Raw genomic sequence first — 21,727 nt, forward strand, 5'->3', positions numbered from 1 at the left:
CACAAGCCATTCCCTGAGAGGGGGCCTAGAACCGACTTGCAATAAGCCGCCGACGGGCGGCCCTTGCACTTTCTGCCTCCCTCCTGTGCTGGTCCTCCTCCTCCTCTGGTGGTCCTCCAATGTCTGCTGGCAGTGGCCGAGTCCTGCGGATAGCCAGGTTGTGCAGCATACGACAACGAAATGGGAGACTCGCTCAGGCGAGTACTGTAGGGCTCCCCAGAACGATCCAGACAGCGGAACCGTTGCTTCAGCACGCCGATTGTTTGCTCAATGATGTTCCTGGTTGCTTGATGGCTGTCATTGTATCCCTCTTCAGCAGGGGTGCTGGGCGCACGGAGCGGGGTCATCAGCCAGGTGCACAAAGGATAGCCTTTGTCCCCGAGAAGCCATCCTCGTGGGTGAGGCTGGGCCTCGAACATGTCTGCCACAGAAGTCTGGCACAGGATGAAGGCATCGTGGCTGCTGCCTGGAAAGCGGGCATTGACAGCTAGGATGAGCTGCCCGTGGTCACACACCAACTGCACGTTAAGCGAATGGTAGCCCTTCCGGTTGCGGTAATCCTCGGCATTCTCTAGAGGTGCCCGCAAAGCCACATGCGTGCAGTCAATGGCGCCCTGCACCATGGGGAAGCCCGCTAATGCTGCAAAGCCCATTGCACGCTCTTGCTGCTTATCAACGGTCATGGGGAAGATGAACTGACGTCTCCTTCTGAAAAGGGCATTGGTCACCTGGCGGATGCAGCAATGTACCGCAAACTGGGAGATGTCCCCACTAGCGGATTGGAAGGAGCCGGTGGCATAGAAGTTGAGCCACCGACACCTTCACTGCCACCGACAGAGACGTCCTGCTCCTCAGCTGTGGCTGCAGATCTCTGCGAAGCAGGTGGCAGATCTCAGTGACCACCGCCCTTTTGAATCGCAGCCTCCGAACACACTGCTCCTCAGACATGTTCAGATATGAGAACTGCTGGCGGTATACCCTGGGTGGGTAAGGCCTCCTTTGCCGACGCCTGTTGCCCCTTCTCCGTCTGGCCATGACTGGCACTCTCTCACGGCGTCTGAGCCCTTCGAATGCAATGGAGAAGCCTAACGTTTCCATCCATTGCAGCCCCCATTATATGTTTCCAATCAATGCTATGACACTGAAGTTAAAGACAAGTGCAAAGCTGTGGCCTGAAGCCACAAGTACCTGTGCGAGTGTTGAGCCAAACCAGAAAGCGCTCTACCTTTGTCTCTCTCCAAAGATCCGTCTCTCACAAAGAAGGAGTGGTGCAAAATGGCTGCCATTTATACTGCAGGAGGAGTCCCCTTTAATTAGCACCCCCCGTGCCCCGCAGCAACTGGGAACCGTTCCCCTCTACAAGTCGCTAGGGGCGCCAGGCGCACAATAGGCCGGCGCCACTGAATTTCCGGTTCGGGGCGCACAAAGGGCGTTGCACCATGAAATGACGTCAGGATCTGCGCGCGCAGCTGAGCGCACGCGCAAAGGTTTTGCGCCGCTGCTAAATCTTAACTGAAGTTCACAAGAGGTGCAGATCGTGCTGCGCCCGGGCGCTAGCCGCTTAGCACCCCACTTCTCCTCCTCCTAAGGCGCTAGCGGCTGGCGTAAACAACTGAATTTCTAGGCCTAAATGTCTTGCCTTGGAGAGAAATAGCAATGGGGACGTGGGGGATGGAGGGAGTTCCAGAGAGCAAGGCCAAGATGGCTGAAGATCGTGTCACCAATGGTGGAAAGGGGGGGGGGGGGGGGTGCGGGGGTTGGCAATGTGGAAGAGAATCAAAGAGTCAGGCACCTCGGTTTTAAGATGCTCATCCATGGTTTCAAATCCCTCCATGTCCTCGCCCCATCTCTAATCTCCGCCAGTCCACGACCCTCCAAGATCTCTGGTCTCGTCTCTTCTGGCCTCTTGAGCATCCTTGATTTTCAGCAGTCCACCACTGGCGGCCGTGCCTTAAGCTGACTGGGCCCGAAGCTCTGGAATTCCCTCCAACCTCTCCCCCTCGCCTCCTTTAAGACGTTCCTTTGACCGAGCTTTTGGTCACCTGTCCCAAGACCTCCTTATGTGGCTGGGTGTCAAATTTTGTTTGATAACATTTCTGTTGAAGCAGCTTGGGGCATTTTACTACGTTAAAGGCGCTATACTAAAGGAAGGATATACTTGCCATAGAGGGAGTGCAATGAAGGTTCACCAGACTGATTCCTGGGATGGGGGGGGGGGGGGGGGATTGTCCTATGGGGACAGATGGAGTAGACTAGGCCTATATTCTCTAGAGCTTACAAGAATGAGATGATCTCATTGAAACATATAAAATTCTTGCAGGGCTTGACAGGGTAGATGCAGGGAGGATGTTTCCCCTGGCTGGGGAGTCTAGAACCAGGAGTCACAGTCTCAGAATAAGGGGTCGGCCATTTAGGACTGAGATGAGGAGAAATTTCTTCACTCAGAGGGTGGTGAATCTTTGGAATTCTCTACCCCAGAGGGCTGTGGAGGCTCAGTCGTTGAGAATATTCAAGACAGAGGTCGATAGATTTTTGGATATTAAGGGAATCGAGGGATATGCGCACTGGGTGGGAAAGTGGAGTTGAGGTCGAAGATCAGCCATGATCTTATTGAATGGCGGAGCAGGCTTGAAATGCCAAATGGCCTCCTCCTGCTCCTAATTCTTATACGAATACAAGTTATTGTTGCAGTAAGTAGCATGTGTTAAAGGTGGGGCAAGACCCTGAAGGGACCTGTAAATGAAGAGAAGGACTTTAAATTCAAGGCGTGTGGGGACAGAATGCCAGCAGAGGTAGAGGAAGCGATGAGATGAGTAGGACTTAGTGCGGGTGGTGGAGTTTTGAAGGAGTTGGGAGTTTGTGTAGAGGGAAGAGGAGGCGGCTGGTGAGGAGCTCATTGGAGAAGTCTGGCGGATGGGGGGTTTCAACAGCAATGGATAGACCAGGAAAGAGGGGGGGGGGGGGGGGGGGGGGGGAGGCAAGGACAAAAGCAGGCGATAGGAGGGGTGAAATCAAATCGTGGTGATGGGATTGAAACTTGTACTTGGTTCAACCGGAGTGATTGGTCAGCACGGAGTTTGTAACTGGAGCTTAACAAGATAAGCTTTGGTCCTGCCAACATTCAATTGGAAGTTCTGGCACATCCACAACTTGATATGGGTCAAACAGTTCAATGATAGAGGTTCTCATTGAGTTGTCAGCATGCATACATACAGATGTTGCCGGGGCAACATACAAACGAGGAAGAGGAGGGAGCAACAGGGATGGATATTTCATGTTCGCCAACCGAGAAGGACTGGGAGGAGAAGCCATTGCTGGAAATGTGCTTGGATGACATGAGTAGGATTGGAGTCACACAAGGATGGTCCCACAACAAACCACCACAGCAGTGTCTTCAAACCATCACCAACACCTTCACCGAAGCGTACGAGAGCATGGGCCTTGCACTAAACATCCGTAAGACAAAGGTCCTCTACCAACCTGCCCCCACCACACAGTAGTGCTCTCCGATTATCAAAATCCATGACGAGGCCTTGGACAACGTGGACCACTTTCCATACCTCGAGAGCCTACTGTCAACAAGGGCAGACGTCGATGACAAAATCCAACAACACCTTCAGTGTGCCAGTGCAGCCTTCGGTCGCCTGAGGAAGAGAGTGTTTGAAGACCAGGACCTCAAACACAGCACCAAGCTCATGGTCTATAAAGCAGTAGTGATACCCACCCTCCTGTATGCTTCAGAGACATGGACCATGTACAGCAGGCACCTCAAAGCACTGGAGAGGTACCACCAACACTGCCTCCGCAAGATCCTGCAAATCCATTGGCAGGATAGGCGCACCAACGTCAGTGTTCTTGCTCAGGTCAACATCCCCAGCATTGAAGCTTTGACCATGCTCAATCAGCTCCGATGGACGGGTCACATTGTCCGCATGCCCGATACGAGACTCCCAAAACAAGCGCTCTACTCGGAGCTCCGGCACGGCAAGAGAGCCCCAGGCTGGCAGAGGAAACGCTTCAAGGACACCCTCAAAGCCTCCTTGAAAAAGCGCAACATCCTCACCAACACCTGGGAATCCCTGGCCCAAGACCGCACAAAGTGGAGGAGAAGCTTCCAGGAAGGCGCCAAACACCAAGTCTCTTCGCCGGGAGCAAGCGGAAGCCAAGCGCAAACAGTGGAAGAAGCGCACGTCAACCCAAGCACCCCACCCACCCGCCCCTTCAACCACCATCTGCCCCACCTGTGACAGAGACTGTAGGTCCCGCATTGGACACATCAGTCACCTGAGAAATAATTTTTAGTGTGGAAGCAAGTCATCCTCGGTTCCAAGTGACTGCCTAAGAAGACGACGACAGTGGGGAGGGACAGAGTGAGCAGGGGCCATTATGCCAATTGGAATCACCAATGATCATTGGAGATTGATCAGGATGGCCTCAGTACTGTGGGCAGGGCAAAAGCCCAACTGAAGCGACTGGAATAGGCAATGTGTCTGAGGAGCTCAAGAAGAGAAAGGGGGAGACTCAAGATGGGGCGGCAACTGAAATGGGGGTCATGACAACTGAAATGAGGGTCATGACAAAGGAGGATGGGTAATGATGGCAAATGATCAAGGGAACAGGAGGCGGGTTTCAGAGCAGGTGAGCGTGGCAAGGGAGGGGGGTGTGGGGGGAGAAAAGAGAGAAGACAATGTGGGGTGAAGTTACACAGTTAAGGGGTTGGGGCTGTGGTGAGGGAAGGATAGAAACATAGAAGATAGGAGCAGTAGTAGGCCATTCGGCCCCTCGAGCCTGCTCCACCATTCAATGAGATCATGGCTGATCATCCAAATTCAGTACCCTGTCCCTGCCTTCTCCCCATATCACTTGATCCCTTTAGCCATAAGAAATATATCCAACTCCTGCTTGAATATATTTAATGAATTGGCCTCTACTGCCTTCTGTGGTAGAGAATTCCACAGGTTCACCACTCTCTGGGTGAAGAAATTCCTCCTCATCCCTGTCCTAAATGGCTTACCCCTTATCCTTAGACTGTGACCCCTGGTTCTGGACTCCCCCGCCATCGGGAACATCCTTCCTGCATCTAGTCTGTCTAGTCCCGTTAGAATTTTATACGTTTCAATGAGATTCCCTCGCATTCTTCTAAACTCCAGTGCGTATAAGCCCAATCGACCCAATCTCTCCTCATACGTCATTCCTGCCATCCCAGGTATCAGCCTGGTGAATCTTCGCTGCACTCCCTCCATGGCAAAAACATCCTTCCTCAGAGAAGGCGACCAAAACTGCACACAATACTCAAGGTGTGGTCTCACCAAGGCCCTGTACAGCTGCAGCAAGACATCCTTGTTCCTGTACTTGAACCCTCTCGCTACAAAGGCCAACATACCATTTGCCTTCTTAACCACCTGCTGCACCTACATGCTTACCTTCAGCGACTGGTGCACAAGGACGCCCAGGTCTCATTGCACTTCCCCTTCTCCCAATCTATTGCTGTTCAGATAATAATCTGCCTTCCTGTTTTTGACACCAAAGTGGATAACCTCGCATTTATCCACGTTATATTGCATCTGCCATGCTTCTGCCCAATCACCCAACCTGTCCAAATCATACTGGATGGGAGCAACCAACCCGTGCAGAAAAAATATATACATTTACCGAGGAAGTTGCAGGTTTTAAAGTAGAGTTTACTGTAGTGTGGAAAACTTGCCAATAAACTTGGATAATCCACAAGAGTGAAGGTAGCAAACAGAGCCAGTGACCAGAGTTTCAAGCCCACCTCAGCAGCTAGCCCCTGCTGTGGCTCTGAGTAGCACGCTTGCTTCGGGAATCAGAAGGTTGTGGGTTCAAGTCCCACTCCAGAAATCTGAGCACAAAATCTGGACTGACACTTCCACTGCAGTGCTGAGGGAGCGCTGCACTGTCAGAGAGGCCGCCTTTCGGATGACAAGTTACACCGAGGCCACGTCTGCCCCCTCAGGTGGATGTAAAAGATCCCACAGAACTAGTTTGAAGAAGAGGAGCAGGGAAGTTCTCCCCAGTGTCCTGATCAATATTTATCTCTCAACCAACAATCACAAAAAAAAAACAGATTTATGTCATTTATTACATTATACTGTTTGTGGGAGCTTGCTGTGCGCAAATTGGCGGACGCATTTCCTACATTACAAGTGACTCCACTTCAAAACGTACTTCATTGGTTGTAAAGCGCTTTGGAATGTCATGAAAGGAGTTTTTCCCCCCTTGCATTACGGACAAAATAAATCAACCATGAGCAAGGCTCAGAGGTTCTGCTGCTGCAGGCAATCACGAGTCAAACCCTGACCGAAGGTGCTCTCCTACCTGAAGGTTCAAGCTGGGCTTGGTGTTGGCGTTGAATATCCTGCGGATGCTCTCGGCTGCCCTCACCGGCACCGTGCTTTTTTCCACCACTATCTTGCCGCCATTGCCCACCTCCGCTATCCGGCGAGCACAAGCCTCTATGTACTTCAAGTCCGCAGCACGGCCCTTTCCAATCCCGAAGGTCTTTGTGGGAGTGTTTACCTAGTTGGAACCGCCAGAGGAAGGAAGATCAGACAATTGACATCAACAAATGTATTAAGGGATACGGGGCAAAGGCAGGTGGATGGAGTTAGGTCACAGATCAGCCATGATCTCATCAAATGGCAGAAACAGGGTCGAGGGGCTGAATGGCCTCCTCCCGTTCCTATGTTCCTAGTGAAGGTGCGTTTACTCACCAATTGGTTAGGTCTTAGCTGGAGTATTGTGGCCAATTCTGGGCACTACTGTTTAGGAAGGATGTCAAGGCCTTGGAGAGGGTGCAGAGGAGATTTGCTAGAATGGTACCAGGGATGAGGGACTTCAGGTGATGTGGAGAGACTGGAGAAGCTGGGGTTGTTCTCCTTAGAGCAGAGAAGGCCAAGAGGAGATTTGGTAGGTGTTCAAAATCGTCAATGGTTTTGATGAAGTAAATAAGGAGAAACTGTTTCCAATGGCAGAAGGGTTGGTAACTAGAGAACACAGATTTAAACACACACACACAAAGAGTTGTGGTGATCTGGAATGGGTGGTAGCAGATTCAATAATAAACTTTCAAAAGGGAATTGGATAAATGCTTGAAGGGAAAAAAATTACAGGGCTATGGGGAAAAGGGCCGGGGAGTGGAATTAATTAGGTAGCTCTACCAAAGAGCCGGCACAGGCACAATGGGCCGAATGATACAGCACAGAAGGAGACCATTCTATGATTCCAAGATATACTTGGAGTACTGTGCATAGTTCTGGTCTCCATATTACAAAAAGGATATGAAGGCACTGGAGAAGGTGCAAAAAGATTTACAAGGATGATACCAGAATGGAGAGGTTTTGACGATCAGGAAAGACTGGGGTCCTTTTCTCTAGAAACGAGAAGCCAGAGAGTTGACCTGATCGAGGTCTTCAAGATTATGAAGGGGCTCGATAGGGTAGATGTAGAGGATGTTTCAACTTATGGGGGGGGTTGGGAGGAAGAAAGACCAAAGCTAGAGGTCATAAATAGAAGAATCACTAATAAATCCAACAAGGAATTCAGGAGAAACTTCTTTACCCAGAGAGTGGGGAGAATGTGGAACTCGCGACCACAGGGAGTGGGTGAGGCGAATAGCATCGATGCATTTCAGGGGCAGCTAGATAAACACACGAGGGAGAAAGGAATCGAAGGACATGCTGATAGTGCGAGAAGTAAACAAGGTTGACGCTCCCCAGACAAGATCCCAGAACAAGTGCAAAGGTGAAAGGATCACCAATTTTACTTTGCCCCGGCTGAAACGGAGAGACCCGCAACACGAGGAAGGGAAATTCTAAACCTCTAAGCCAGGAGCTGGAAACACACCAAAAAGGAGAATCATTAAAAAATATTAAAACGTGCTCACCGATATAAATATCAGATCAGCTTCTTTAATTGCACTGTCGATGTCAGTGGAGAAGAAGAGATTCTGCCCTCGACAGGACTCGACCACCTCCTGAAGTCCTGGCTGTGTGTAAAATTAGAAGAGACATATTAATTCACATTCTGAAAATCACAGTATATTCTTACATTAATGACTCAATATACCCCAGTGACTCGATTGGTACATCCACTGCCCCAATGCCAAGTGTTCCATAGGAACATAGAAGATAGGAGCAGGAGTAGGCCATTCGGCCCTTCGAGCCTGCTCCGCCATTCAATGAGATCATGGCTGATCATCCAAACCCTAGCACCCGGTCCCTACACCGACAGCCATCCCACCCAAGCCCTATCCCCATAACCCCACGTATTTAATCCCCGCTAACACTAAGGGTCAATTTTTATCATGGCCAATCAACCTAACCCGCACATCTTTGGACTGTGGGAGGAAACCGGAGCACCCGGAGGAAACCCACGCAAACACGGGGAGAATGTGCAAACTCCACACAGACAGGTCACCCGAGGCCGGATTTGAACCCGGGTCCCTGGCGCTGTGAGGCAACAGTGCTAACCACGTGCTCCGTGGTTGACAGCAAGAAGTGACTTTGGACCTGTGGTTCCCAAAGCTCTCCACCACTGGGGGTTTTCCTCACCTCATGTCTGGGTCCGAAAAAGACAGAAAAAAAATGTAGGAAACGCAGCAGCCAAGTTGTGCACAGCCAATTCCCACAAACAGTAATGTGATAAATGACCAGATAATCTTGATGTTGATTGAGGGATAAATACTGGTTAGGACACTGGGGAGAACTCCCTGGCTCTTCTTCAAAATAGCGCCACAGGATCTTTTACGTCCACCTGAAAGCACAGGCGGGGCCTCAGTTTCACGTCTCATCTGATGGGGCAGCACTCCCTCAGTACCGCCCCACCGACAGTGCAGCGCTCCCTCAGTACTGCCCCACCGACAGTGCAGCGCTCCCTCAGTACCGCCCCACCGACAGTGCAGCGCTCCCTCAGTACTGCCCCACCGACAGTGCAGCACTCCCTCAGTACCGCCCCACCGACAGTGCAGCGCTCCCTCAGTACCGCCCCACCGACAGTGCAGCGCTCCCTCAGTACTGCCTCTCCGACAGTGCGGCACTTCCTCAGTACTGCACTAGGGGTGCCAGCCTAGATTTTTGTGCTCAAGTCTCTGCAGTGGGACTTGAACCCACAACCTTCTGACCACGAGGTGAGGGTGCTGCTCACTGAGCCACGGCTGAAACCAGCGCACCCAGTCGCTGCTTTCCCAACGGCCAGCTGGGATAGTTGCCTTTAAAACTCATCGTTAACACGCTGAACCTGCCCAACCCACTGTCGAAGCTCTGGCTGAGCAACCCAATCACAGAGTCTGACACAATACAACCAGGATCTTGCCGAGTTATGGAGTGGTCAACGATAAAAACCTTTTGAATAATCCGAGCGTTTTTCAATAAGGCTCATTACATGCAGCCTGGCTGGAATAAAGGAAGGAGACATCTTTTTGCAATATTGAACTGCACATAACTGGAGCGGATTCCAGCTTGCTTTAATCGCACAGGATAGATTTGGTGTTATTTATTTAACTCCAGTTAACGCCCGTCTTAAAACAGCAGAGACGGGAATTCATTCCCTCCGCCCCCAAGAATCAAAGAGTGACACAGCCCAGGAGGGTGTGTACCGGCACCAGCCATATACCCGCCCACCCCTCAAACTGAGTGGGCAGATCAAAATCTAGTCAAGGCTTGGAACGTTTCCATCCAAACTCCGGCACTCTCGAATATCAGAGCTTTCAGATTAAACTAGAGAGAGAGAAAAAAAATTTTAAAAAAAGGAAGACTAGTTTCATTTAATACAAAAAGAGTGACAGACAGGCAAAGAGACTCTGGTCCATCCAGCCTGTCCCACACATACATAGAAACATAGAAGATAGGAGCAGGAGTAGGCCATTCGGCCCCTCGAGCCTGCTCCGCCATTCAATGCGATCATGGCTGATCATCCAAGTTCAGTACCCTGTCCCTGCTTTCTCCCCATACCCCTTGATCCCTTTAGCCTTAAGAAATATATCCAACTCCTTTAATATATTTAATGAATTGGCCTCTACTGCCTTCTGTGGCAGAGAATTCCACAGGTTCACCACTCTCTGGGTGAAGAAATTCCTCCTCATTTCCAGTCCTAAATGGCTTACCCCTTATCCTTAGACTATGACCCCTGGCTCTGGACTCCCCGACCATCGGGAACATCCTTCCTGCATCTAGTCTGTCCAGTCCTGCCAGAATTTTATTGGTTTCGATGAGATCCCCTCTCAATCTTCTAAACTCCAGTGAGTATAAATACACCACATCCACTGGTTCTCCCTCATCTATTTTACTAGTTACATCCTCAAAAAATTTTGCAATTTTGCAATACCGTGTGAATCACAATATATAGACTCCACACCCCACGCTATCTCCTGGGAGAGGCAATTTTTATTTATTTATTTTTTAAAACCCAGCCCAATTTGGGTAAAAAAATCTGGAGATTTCCTCTCCGACCCATCTAGGCGATCGAAACTAGTCCAGATCACTCGGGCCCGGAATTCTCTCCCTTCTGCAAGAGGTGATCTCCGGCCCAGCTCTCGCTTTAGTAAACGTTTACCCGTTAAGCGATCAAATCTCAAACCGATTTGCAACCTTGAAGTTCTACACGGCGACGTCAGAAGCCAGTACAGTGGGACTGTGCCCCCCCCCCACCCCACCCCTTCCACTCAGAGTGCGAGTGGCGGGCGAGAGCTGTGCAATCCTCTTTAGCTGGCCCTCTTGCTCAGAGTTTAATTTTTGAACTTCAGAAATGAGCGCAGCAATGGAGAAAGCGAGCGAGTTACCAATGTCTGCAACAGATTCCACTGAGCATTACCCAATCATGGCATTTTAAACTCATTCGTGACTTCATGAAAGGGTCACCCAGATTATGCTTGTTGCCCACCCCAGTTCCAGGCCTGTCCCCGCCGAGGTCAATAAATACTAGCCTTGCCAGCGACACCCACACCCCAGGAATGAAAAAAACCATTGCAACTCGGCCATGAGGAGTTACTGTTGTATTTCAGAGAGAGAGAGAGAGCTGCCGTTACAACCTCTGGTTATTCATTTCATTACGCATCTGTCTATTAATTATTTGTCAATCTACAGCTCCGCCATTCAATAAGATCATGGCTGATCTTCGACCTCAACTCCACTTTCCCAGCCGATCCCCATAATATCCAAAAATCTATCAATCTCAGTCTTGAATATTCTCAATGACTGAGCCTCCACAGCCCTCTGGGGTAGAGAATTTCAAAGATTCACCGCCCTCTGAGTGAAGAAATTTCTCCTCATCTCAGTCCTAAATGGCCGACCCCTTATCCTGAGACTGTGACCCCTGGTTCTCGACTCCCCTGCATCTACCCTGTCAAGCCCTCTAAGAATTTTAATCGGTTTCAATGAGATCACCACTTATTTTTCTAAGCTCTAGGAAATATAGGCCTAGTCTACTCAATCTCTCCTCAGAGGTCAATCTTCCCCCTTCCCCACACCACCCCCCCTCCCACATCCCAGGACTCAGTCTGGTGAACCTGTGTTGCACTCCCTCGAAGGCAAGTATATCCTTCCTTAGGTAAGGCGACCAGAACTGTACACAATACTCCAGGTGTGGTCTCAGCAAGGCCCAATGTAATTGCAGTAAGACTTTACTCTTCTACTCCAATCCTTTGGTTAGATGGCGAAATAGATGGACCATGGTCTTTTTCCAATCTAGCAATTCCGATGTCCCTACGTAGCATTCAAGATTAGATTGGGCAGGTGGATGAGGGAAAAGGGGTTGAAGGGATAGGAGGACAGGGCAGGTAAACAGGCCAGGACTATTTGCTCGCGTGATGGGTAAATGCCAACACGGACTGAATAGCCCGTTTCCGGGTGGTGACTTTGCAATATAGATGGGAAAGGAGCATTGTGGTCAATCTGGCAAGTTCCAAAGTTCAAAACAAAACCTACGATACACACACCTTTATAAATCACTGCTTTGGAAAAGAATCCAGCTCCCTCTGACTTGCCAACATTACCGGCCTTCACTTGCTCCCTGAATATTCTATTCCAAATAGAGTGTGCGAGTGTGTGTCTGTGTCTGAGCTGATTAAACCTAAGCTGTCTCTTCACCTTCCCTCTTGACTCAGTCACCCAGGTTATAGTTTGTCAAATATATAATTGGGATTTAGTTTAGCCAGAAACTTGAAATCTTTGCTAAGCTCCCACTGTGTAAACATTCCCAGCTCTTGTGGCCAAAGTTTACGTTCCAATGGTTTTTTCCTCACTCCCTCTCTATCCATTCTCTCTCCCGCCCTCCCTCTCTCCCCTCCCCTCTCTCTCCCCCCCCCCACTCCTCCCCTCATCGCCCCCCTCCTCTCTGTGCTTTTCACACAGGCATCATTTTAAATTTGAATGTGGAGAGATTAGCATTTACACTGCTACAAGCGGCTCCCTTATCCCAACAACAACCTCACACATCACTAGTTTTCTACAAATCTGCACCTTGCCCCCCACCCCACGGGATGAGAGATTAAGCAGGTTTGAACTCACAAATCAAAAACACAACAGGAGCACTTATCCCTCCCACCCCCATTTCACATCTTCACCCATTTCTTCCGCAACAGGAATGCAGTCAATAGTTCTTCCGCAACAGGAATGCAGTCAATAGATTCACCTCAAAGATAGGAAGATGGTTGGAATTCCAGGCCTTAATTCGCTCGGCATTTACATCCACTACAGTCACGGTGATCTCCTTGCACATCTGTGCAATGACACTGCACGTTGGACCCCCAACATATCCCGCTCCGATACAGCAAATCTTGTTGACTGCAACCATCTTCTCAACCTAGTTTAAGAGGGAGGTGAAAAAAAAATTGGCAGTGTTGAATGTTGGAAAACACGTTTAACAAACACAAGTTGTAATAGTAACGTTTGATTCAGAGCATTGCTGACTTCTCCTCCACCCCCTCCTCCCTCTTGTCCCCTTCCACCTCCCCAACCCCACCCTTCCCCCCCATGAACTTTGTTTCACTGAATTAATGTCACACGACTTTCCTTCCTTGGAGTACCGTGCACAGCTCTGGTCTCCCCAGTGTCAGCCGTAGCTCAGTGGGTAGCACACTCGCCTCCGAGTCATGGAGGTTGTGGGCTCGAGCCCCACTCCAGGGACTTCAGCACAAAAATCTAGGTGGACACTCCAGTGCAGTGCTGAGGGAGTGCCATCTTTTGGATGAGACGTTAAACGTCTGCTCTCTCAGGTGGACGTAAAAGATCCCATGGCCACTATTTCGAAGAGCAGCAGGGGAGTTGTCCGCGGTGTCCTGGGCAACATTTATCCCTCAATCAACATCACTAAAACAGATGTACGAAAGCAAAATACTGCAGTTGCTGGAAATCCGAAAAAACAACAGAAATTGCTGGAAAAACTCAGGTCAGGCAACATCCGTGGAGAGAAATTTGCATTGACATTTCGGGTCGAAACCCTTCTTCAAAACTGGAAAGAAAAGAAAATAGATCGAAGGCAGGGCTGCGATCGGACAAAAGAAGTAAAGGAGACAATAAAAGGTATTCGAAACCAGACGAGATGGTAATAGGCCAGTGGAGACAAAAGACAGCTGAGATTAGGTGTGAAGTGTACTGGCAGGATAGGAGACAGCTACCAGGTGGGAGAGAGAAACAAAAGGAAAGGGAGGGGAGGGGGGAGGGGAAGGAAGACCCAAAACAAAGGGGTGGAAAAAATTATAAGTAAAAAAAAGTAATAGGGGCCGAGGTTATGATCTGAAATTGTTGAACTCGATATTTAGTCCGGAAGGTTGCAAAGTGCTTAATCAGAAGATGAGGTGCTGTTCCTCGAGTTTACGCTGAGCTTCCGTGGAACAATGCAAGAGGCCAAGGACGGTGAGGTCCGAGTGGGAATGGAGCGGTGAATTAAAATGACTGAACGGAGGTGTTCCACAAAGCGGTCACCCAATCTGCGTTTGGTCTCCCCAATGTAGAGGAGACCGCATCACTAAAACAGATGATCTGGTCATTATCACATTGCTGTTTGTGGGAGCTTGCTGTGCGCAAATTGGCTGCCGCATTGCCCACATTACAACAGTGACTACACTTCAAAAGCACTTCATTGGTTGTAAAGCGCTTTGAAACGTCTGTTGGTCGTGGAAGGCGCTATAGAAACGCAAGTCTTTCTTTGCCTTCTAGAGGATGTACAAAAGATGATTTACATGGATGATACCAGAACTGAGGCTTTATACCCATCAGGAAAGACTGAACAGGCTGGGGCTCTTTTCTCAGAGAGAAGACTGAGGGGTGACCCGATAGAGGCCTTTAAAAATCATCATGAAGGGGTTCGATAGGGTAGACATAAAGAAGATATTCCCACTTGTGGGAGAGTCCAAAACTAGGGGCCATAAATAAAAAAGTCAGTAATAAGTCCAATAGGGAATTCAGGAAGAACTTCTTTACCCAGAGAGTGGGGAGAATGTGGAACTCGCTACCACAGGGAGTGGTTGAGGCAAATAGTACAGATACATTTAAGGGGAAGCTAGATAAACACATGCGGGAGAAAGGAATAGGATTAAATGAAGAAGGGATGGGAGGAGGCTGGTGTGGGGCATAAACACCAGCAGGGACCGGCTGGGCCGAATGGCCTGTTTCTGTGCTGCACATTCGACGCTATGTAACTGAAGAATCTCATTTACCTGGAAGTGGCGGTGGAGTTATTAAGTAACAACATTCACTTTCACTGAACTGCTACATTAGTCAGTCAAGTTACCAAGTATCGTAAATAATTGTCATTATGTTGTAATTTAACTTTTGTTGTTATGGGGTTGGGAATTATTTTTTTAAGACTTGCATGTCTACAGCACCTTGCACCACCTCAGGACGTCCCAAAATTCTTCACAGCCAATCAAGCACTTTTTTGACGGGCAGTCACTTTCGTAAATGTAGGAAACACGGCAGCCAATTTTTGCGCACAGCAAGCTCCCACAGACAGTAATATGATAATGACCGGATAATCTGTTTTTAGGAAAGAGCATCAGTGCTAGGGAATAGAATAATTCTCTGTTTGCAACACTGAGCGTTACCGCGAAGGACCTCCAGTTCAGTTCAGTTCGGGAATGGCCAGCTACGGCGTGAAGCTCGCTCCAGTTAATCCAAACTTCAGGAGGACCACCTCTTTTTCCACCCACGCCCCCCTGACCCAATTTCCAAAAAGGGCCACTCCCAACGCTGGCACTGGGTGACGGTATCAAAGACGCCCAATGGAGGGCCCAGGGACAGGACAGAGCATGTCCACCCAACACTCAGCCAGCAAAAGAAATGATAGACTTTCATCATTAAATCAGTTGTGGTGTTAGCCATGGCTCAGTGGGCAGCACGCTCACCTCCGGGGTCAGAAGATTGTGGGCTCAAGTCCCACTCCAGCACATAATCTAGGCTGACATTGCAATGCAGTACTGAAGGAGCGCCGCACTGTTGGAGGGGCAGTACTGAGGGAGCGCCGCACTGTGGGAGGGCCGGTACTGAGGGAGGGCCGGTACTGAGGGAGCACCGCACTGTGGGAGGGCCGCACTGTCGGAGGTCCGGTACTGAGGGAGGGCCGCACTGTCGGAGGGGCCGCCTTTCGGATGGGACATTAAACCGAGGCACAAATGATCCCAGGACGCTATTCCAACAAAAGCAGGGATGTTCTCCCTCGTGTCCTGGTCAATATTTATCCCTCAATTAGCATCACTAAATTATCTGGTCATTATTTCATTGCTGTTTGTGGGAGCTTGCTGTGCGTAAATTGGCTGCCACGTTTTCTACATTACAACAGTGACTACACTTCCAAAAAAAAGTACTTCATTGGCTGTAAAGCGCTTTGGGACATCCAGAGGTCATGAAAGGTGCTGTATAAATGCATTCTCAGTGGGTGCCAGATTAGGCCCCAGAAGTTAAAGGAGTCAAACGTCAGATTTTTATTTTAATAAATAGATTGAGGCTTGGTAGGCACACCCCGCTCTCCAACTCCCCCCAACACTCCTTAAAACCCACAGATATAGTTTTTCTTAAAGCAGATGTCTTTTTTGTAGGTTAACAAGTTGGGTTTCCAACCGGGTTACTCACAGCGAAGGGACTCAAAGTCTGTTCCCTATTAAATCTCACAATAGATTCACTCCAACTTGAGAGGGGGTGGGGGAAGAAAGCGGAGAATCACAGACACGGGGAGTGGGGGTGGGGTGGGGGATTCTGATTCTTTTAGAGGGTCTCTCCCTGGGGGAATATGTTCGGGAGCAGGAGGGGGGTGGGTTAGACGGGAAGGAGTCTGCACTCTCAGCGAAATGAGCCTGGCCCTCGGTGATGAGCCTGGCCCTCGGTGATGAGCAGTAACGCCGCTAATCGCAATGAATGAGAACGGAGCCAAGCAATGAGAAACCAGCCAAGGAGACAAGCGAGGCGGGACTTCTCTCCAACCCCTTAAACTCCACCGCGATGTCTGAAAAGAGCAATTGCATAAATATATAAGAGATTAAACCTGCAAAAGTAGCAATTCCTGACGTCCCAAGAGAGAGAGAGAGAGAAAGCCAAGCCCTAATAAACACAAGATAATGCAGTCAAAAATAAACCAAAAAATTCTTACCCCTAAGACCAGGAATGATTGCTAAAATTCGCAGTCGGGTGAATGGCGGAGTGAGAGACACAGGAAGTCAATCTAGGGGCTGGAGGGGCGGCGCTGGTTTAATTTCTTGCCAAATTCCCTGAGACTGAAACTGACTCCCCGGCGTCTGGTCCATTGCCAACCCACAGTCAGCTTCTAAACCGGGAGCTCAGCCCGCGTCACCTCGCCGCTGCAGTGGGAGGCGGAGAGTCACTGACCCCGCCTGCTTTGTCTACTGGCTCCTCCTCTCAGGAGGAAAGACTTACATTTCTATAGCGCCTTTCACGACCACCGGACGTCTCAAAGCGCTTTACAGCCAATTAATTACTTTTTTGGGAGTGCAGTCACTGCTGTAATGTGGGAAACACACATAGCACAGCAAGCTCCCACCAACAGCAATGTGATAATAGAAACATAGAAGATAGGAGCAGGAGTAGGCCATTCGGCCCCTCGAGCCTGCTCCACCATACAATGAGATCATGGCTGATCATCCAAATTCAGTACCCTGTCCCTGCCTTCTCCCCATATCCCTTGATCTCTTTAGCCTTAAGAAATATAATGACCAGATAATCTATTTTTTGGTTATTTTATTTATTCGCTGCTCACGATGTGGTCTCCTCTACATTGGGGAGACCAAACGCAGATTAACATAAGAACATAAGAAATAGGAGCAGGAGTAGGCCAATCGGCCCCTCGAGCCTGCTCCGCCATTCAATAAGATCATGGCTGATCTGATCCTAACCGCCAATCTACTATCACAGAACCATCTCCTGAATCTAACAGAATTAGACACACGAAATAGGAGCAGGATCAGGCTACACGGCCCCTGGGCCCGCTCCACTAACCACAGGGCCATGTCGGATTCAAACCTAGACTCATGTCCAAATTCCTGCCCGCTCCCCGTAACCCTTAATTCCCTTTACTTCTAGGAAACTGTCTATTTCTGTTTTAAATTTATGTAATGATGTAGCTTCTACAGCTTTTTGGGGCAGCATATTCCATGGACCTACCACCCTCTGAGTGAAGTAGTTCCTCCTCATCTCAGTTTTGAAAGAGCAGCCCCTTATTCTAAGACTATGCCCCCTAGTTCTAGTTTCACCCACCATCGGGAACATCCTCCCCGCATCCACCCGATCCAACCCCTTCACAATCTTATATGTTTCAATAAGATCGCCTCTCATTCTTCTGAACTCCAATGAGTAGAGTCCCAATCTACTCAACCTCTCCTCATATGTCCATCCCCTCATCCCTGGGATTAACCGAGTGAACCTTCTTTGTACTGACTCGAGAGCAAGTATGTCTTTTCTTAAGTATGGACACCAAAACTGTATGCACTATTCCAGGTGTGGTCTCACCAATACCTTGTACAACTGAAGCAATACCTCCCTATTTTTATATTCTATCCCCCTAGCAATGAAAGCCAACATTCCATTGGCCTTCTTAATCACTTGCTGCACCTGCATACTAACCTTTTGAGTTTCGTGCACCAGGACCCCCAGATCCCTTTGTACTTCAGTACTTTCCAGTTTCTTGCCATTAAGATAATAACTTGCTCTACGATTTTTCCTGCCAAAGTGCATAACCTCACACTTTCCAGTATTGTATTCCATCTGCCAAATCTCTGCCCACTTACTTAGCCTGTCTATGTCCCCTTGCAGGTTTTTTATGTCCTCCTCACTCACTACTTTCCCTCCCATCTTAGTATCATCTGCAAACTTTGATATGTTACACTCGGTCCCCTCCTCCAAATCATTAATATAGATTGTAAAGAGTTGGGGACCCAGCACTGACCCCTGCGGAACACCACTAGTTACTGATTGCCAGTCTGAGAATGAACCATTTATCCCAACTCTCTGCCTTCTGTTAGATAGCCAATCCTCTATCCATGCCAGAATATTACCCCCAATCCCGTGATTTTTTATCTTAAGCAATAATCTTTTGTGTGACACCTTGTCAAATGCCTTTTGGAAGTCTAAATACACTATGTCCACTGGTTCCCCTTTATCCACCCTATATGTTACTTCCTCAAAGAACTCCAGCAAATTTGTCAAACATGACTTCCCCTTCATAAAACCATGCTGACTTTGTCCTATTAAATTATGATTATCCAAATGTCCTGTTACTGTCTCCTTAATAATGGACTCCAAAATTTTACCTACCACAGATGTTAGGCTAACCGGTCTATAGTTTCCAGCCTTCTGTCTACTGCCCTTTTTAAATAAGGGTGTTACATTAGCAGTTTTCCAGTCTGCCGGGACCTTTGCCGAGTCCAGGGAGTTTTGGAAAATTATTACCAATGCATCCACAATCCCTACCGCCACTTCCCTCAAGACCCTAGGATGTAAGCCATCAGGTCCAGGTGATTTATCCGCCTTGAGTCCCATTATTTTACCGAGTACCACTTCCTTAGTGATTTTGATCATGTTTAGCTCCTCCCCCCCTTTAGCCCCCTGTTTGTCCAGTGTTGGGATATTCTTAGTGTCTTCTACTGTAAAGACTGTTTTTGCCATCTCCATATTTCCCACCATTAATTTCCCGGTCTCATCCTCTAAGGGACCAACATTTACTTTAGCCACCCTTTTTCTTTTTATATAACTATAAAAACTCTTACTATCTCTTTTTATATTTTTTGCTAATTTACTTTCATAATCTATCTTCCCTTTCTTAATCAATCTTTTTGTTATTTTTTGCTGTCTTTTAAAGTTTTCCCAATCCTCTATCCTCCCACTAGATTTGGCTACCTTATTTTTACCCTTGTTTTTAGTCGAATACTATCCTTAATTTCTTTACTTAGCCACGGATGGCTGTCTTTTCTTTTACACCCTTTTCTTCTCAGTGGAATATATTTTTTTTGGAAGTTGTAAAATAACTCCTTAAATGTACACCACTGATCATGTATCGTCTTACCCTTTAATCTATTTTCCCAATCCACTCTACTCAATTCCACTCTCATACCTTCATAGTCTCCTTTATTCAAGCTCAGCACGCTTGTTTGAGATCCAACCTTCTCACCCTCTAATTGAATATGGAATTCAACCATGTTATGGTCACTCATTCCAAGGGGATCCTTTACTAGGACATTTTTAATTAATCCTGTCTCGTTACACAGGACCAGATCTAAGGTTGCTTGCCCCCTGGTCGGTTCAGTTACATACTGCTCAAGAAACCCATCTCTAATACACTCAATGAACTCATCCTCAAGGCAGCCCTGCCCAATTTGATTTGTCCAATTAATACGATAGTTAAAATCCCCCATAATTATAGATGTTCCTTTATTACAAGCCTCAACTATTTCCTGATTGATACTCCGTCCAACAGAGTTGCAACTGTTCGGAGGCCTATAGATTACGCCCACTAGTGTTTTTTTCCCCTTATTATTCCTTATCTCCACCCAAACTGTTTCATTATCCTGATCTTTTGACCCAATATCATTTCTCTGTATTACAGTGATTCCTTCCTTTATTAACATAGCCACCCCACCTCCCCTTCCTTCCTGCCTGTCCTTCCTGATCGTTAAATAACCTGGTATGTTTAATTCCCAGGCATTGTCACCCTGCAGCCATGTTCTGTAATGGCCACAAGATCATACCCATATGTAGTTATTTGTGCCATTAACTCATCTATTTTGTTACGAATGCTACGTGCATTCAGATAGAGAACTTTCAAATATGACCGCTTTGCGGAACACCTCCGTTCAATCCGTAAGGGTGACCCCGAGCTTCCAGTCGCCTCTCATTTCAATTCACCACTCCATTCCCACTCAGACCTCACCGTCTGTGGCCTCTTGCATTGTTCCATGGAAGCTCACCATAAACTCGAGGAACAGCACTGTTCCATGGAAGCTCACCATAAACTCGAGGAACAGCACCTCATCTTCCGATTAGGCACTTTACAGCCTTCCGGACTCAATATCGAGTTCAATAATTTCAGATCATAACCTCGGCCCCTATTATACTTTTATATTTTTTATCCACACTTTTGGTTTGTGCCTTTTCCTTTTATTTTCTCTCTCCCACATGGCAGCTGTCTCTCACTCTGCCAGCGCATTTCACACTTCATCTAGAGCCATCCTTTGTCTCTTTACCTGTCCTATTACCATCTCGTCTCACCTTGAATATCTCTTAATGTCTCTTCTTTCATCCCCTCCCCCATTTCCCAGCCCCCAAACTGCCTTTTGTTTCATTCCCTGCCTTTTTTTCTCAGTTCTGTAGAAGGTCTTCGACCCGAAACGTTGACTCGGTTTCTCTCTCCACGGATGTTGCCTGGCCTGCTGAGTTTTTCCAGCGTTTTCTGTAATTTTTTGGTTATGTTGGTTATGAGGGAGAAATATTGGCCCCAGGACACCGGGGAGAACTCCCCCCTGCTCTTCTTCGAAATAGTGGCCATGGGACCTTTTACGTCCACCTGAGAGGGCAGACGGGGCCTCGGTTTAACGTCTCATCTGAAAGACGGCTCCTCCGACAGTGCAGCGCCCCCTCAGCAGTGGACAAATTTCTGAGAAGTGCAACAACTATAGGGCAGTAATAGTAGGGGATTTCAACTACCCCAATATTAACTGGGCTTAAATTAGTGTGAAGGGTATAGAGGGTGCGGAATTCCTAAAATGCATCCAGGAGAACTTTTTCAGCCATTATGTAGCAAGCCCAACAAGGGAGGGGGCGGTTCTGGACTTAGTTTTAGGGAATGAAGCTGGGCAGGTAGAAGAGGTATCAGTGGGGGAGCATTTTGGTGGTAGTGACCATAATTCTGTTAGATTTAAGGTAGTTATGGAAAAGGACAAGGATAGACCAGGAATAAAAATTCTAAATTCGGGAAAAGCAAATTTTGCTAAGCTCAGAGGGGATTTAGCTACAGTGGACTTGAAACAGCTACTTGAAGGTAAATCAGTGTCAGAGCAGTGGGAGGCATTCAAGGAGGAGATCCGAAGGGTTCAGACCAAATATGTGCCCTTAAAGAAAAAAGGTGGGACTAACAAATCTAGAGCCCCCTGGATGTCTCGGGACATACAGGGTAGGATAAAGTAAAAAAAGGGAGGTATATGACAGATACCGAGGGTTAAATACTCCAGAATCTTTAGAGGAGTACAGAAAGTGCAGGGGTGCAATTAAAACGG

At 48.2% G+C, this 21,727-nt stretch overlaps 1 protein-coding gene across 1 annotated transcript in view; it reads right to left on the reverse strand.

The window, feature by feature from the left end:
* The window catches only part of LOC147114343 (UDP-glucose 6-dehydrogenase-like), a 62,828-nt gene extending 45,983 nt beyond the window's left edge, over positions 1 to 16,845 (reverse strand). Inside the window, exons 1-4 of the mRNA XM_085995994.1 lie at positions 16,597 to 16,845; positions 12,646 to 12,816; positions 7,904 to 8,005; positions 6,337 to 6,537 (exon numbers count right to left, since the gene is read on the reverse strand). Of these exons, the coding sequence (XP_085852120.1) occupies positions 6,337 to 6,537; positions 7,904 to 8,005; positions 12,646 to 12,807 (465 nt within the window). The 5' untranslated portion in view covers positions 12,808 to 12,816; positions 16,597 to 16,845. The remainder of the gene's footprint in view (positions 1 to 6,336; positions 6,538 to 7,903; positions 8,006 to 12,645; positions 12,817 to 16,596) is intronic.
* Positions 16,846 to 21,727: the final 4,882 nt, after the last annotated feature.

This window comes from Somniosus microcephalus, chromosome 8 (assembly GCF_052327205.1).
Source record: "Somniosus microcephalus isolate GS21.2 chromosome 8, FLI_Smic_1.0, whole genome shotgun sequence".
NCBI classification, from domain to species: domain Eukaryota; kingdom Metazoa; phylum Chordata; class Chondrichthyes; order Squaliformes; family Somniosidae; genus Somniosus; species Somniosus microcephalus.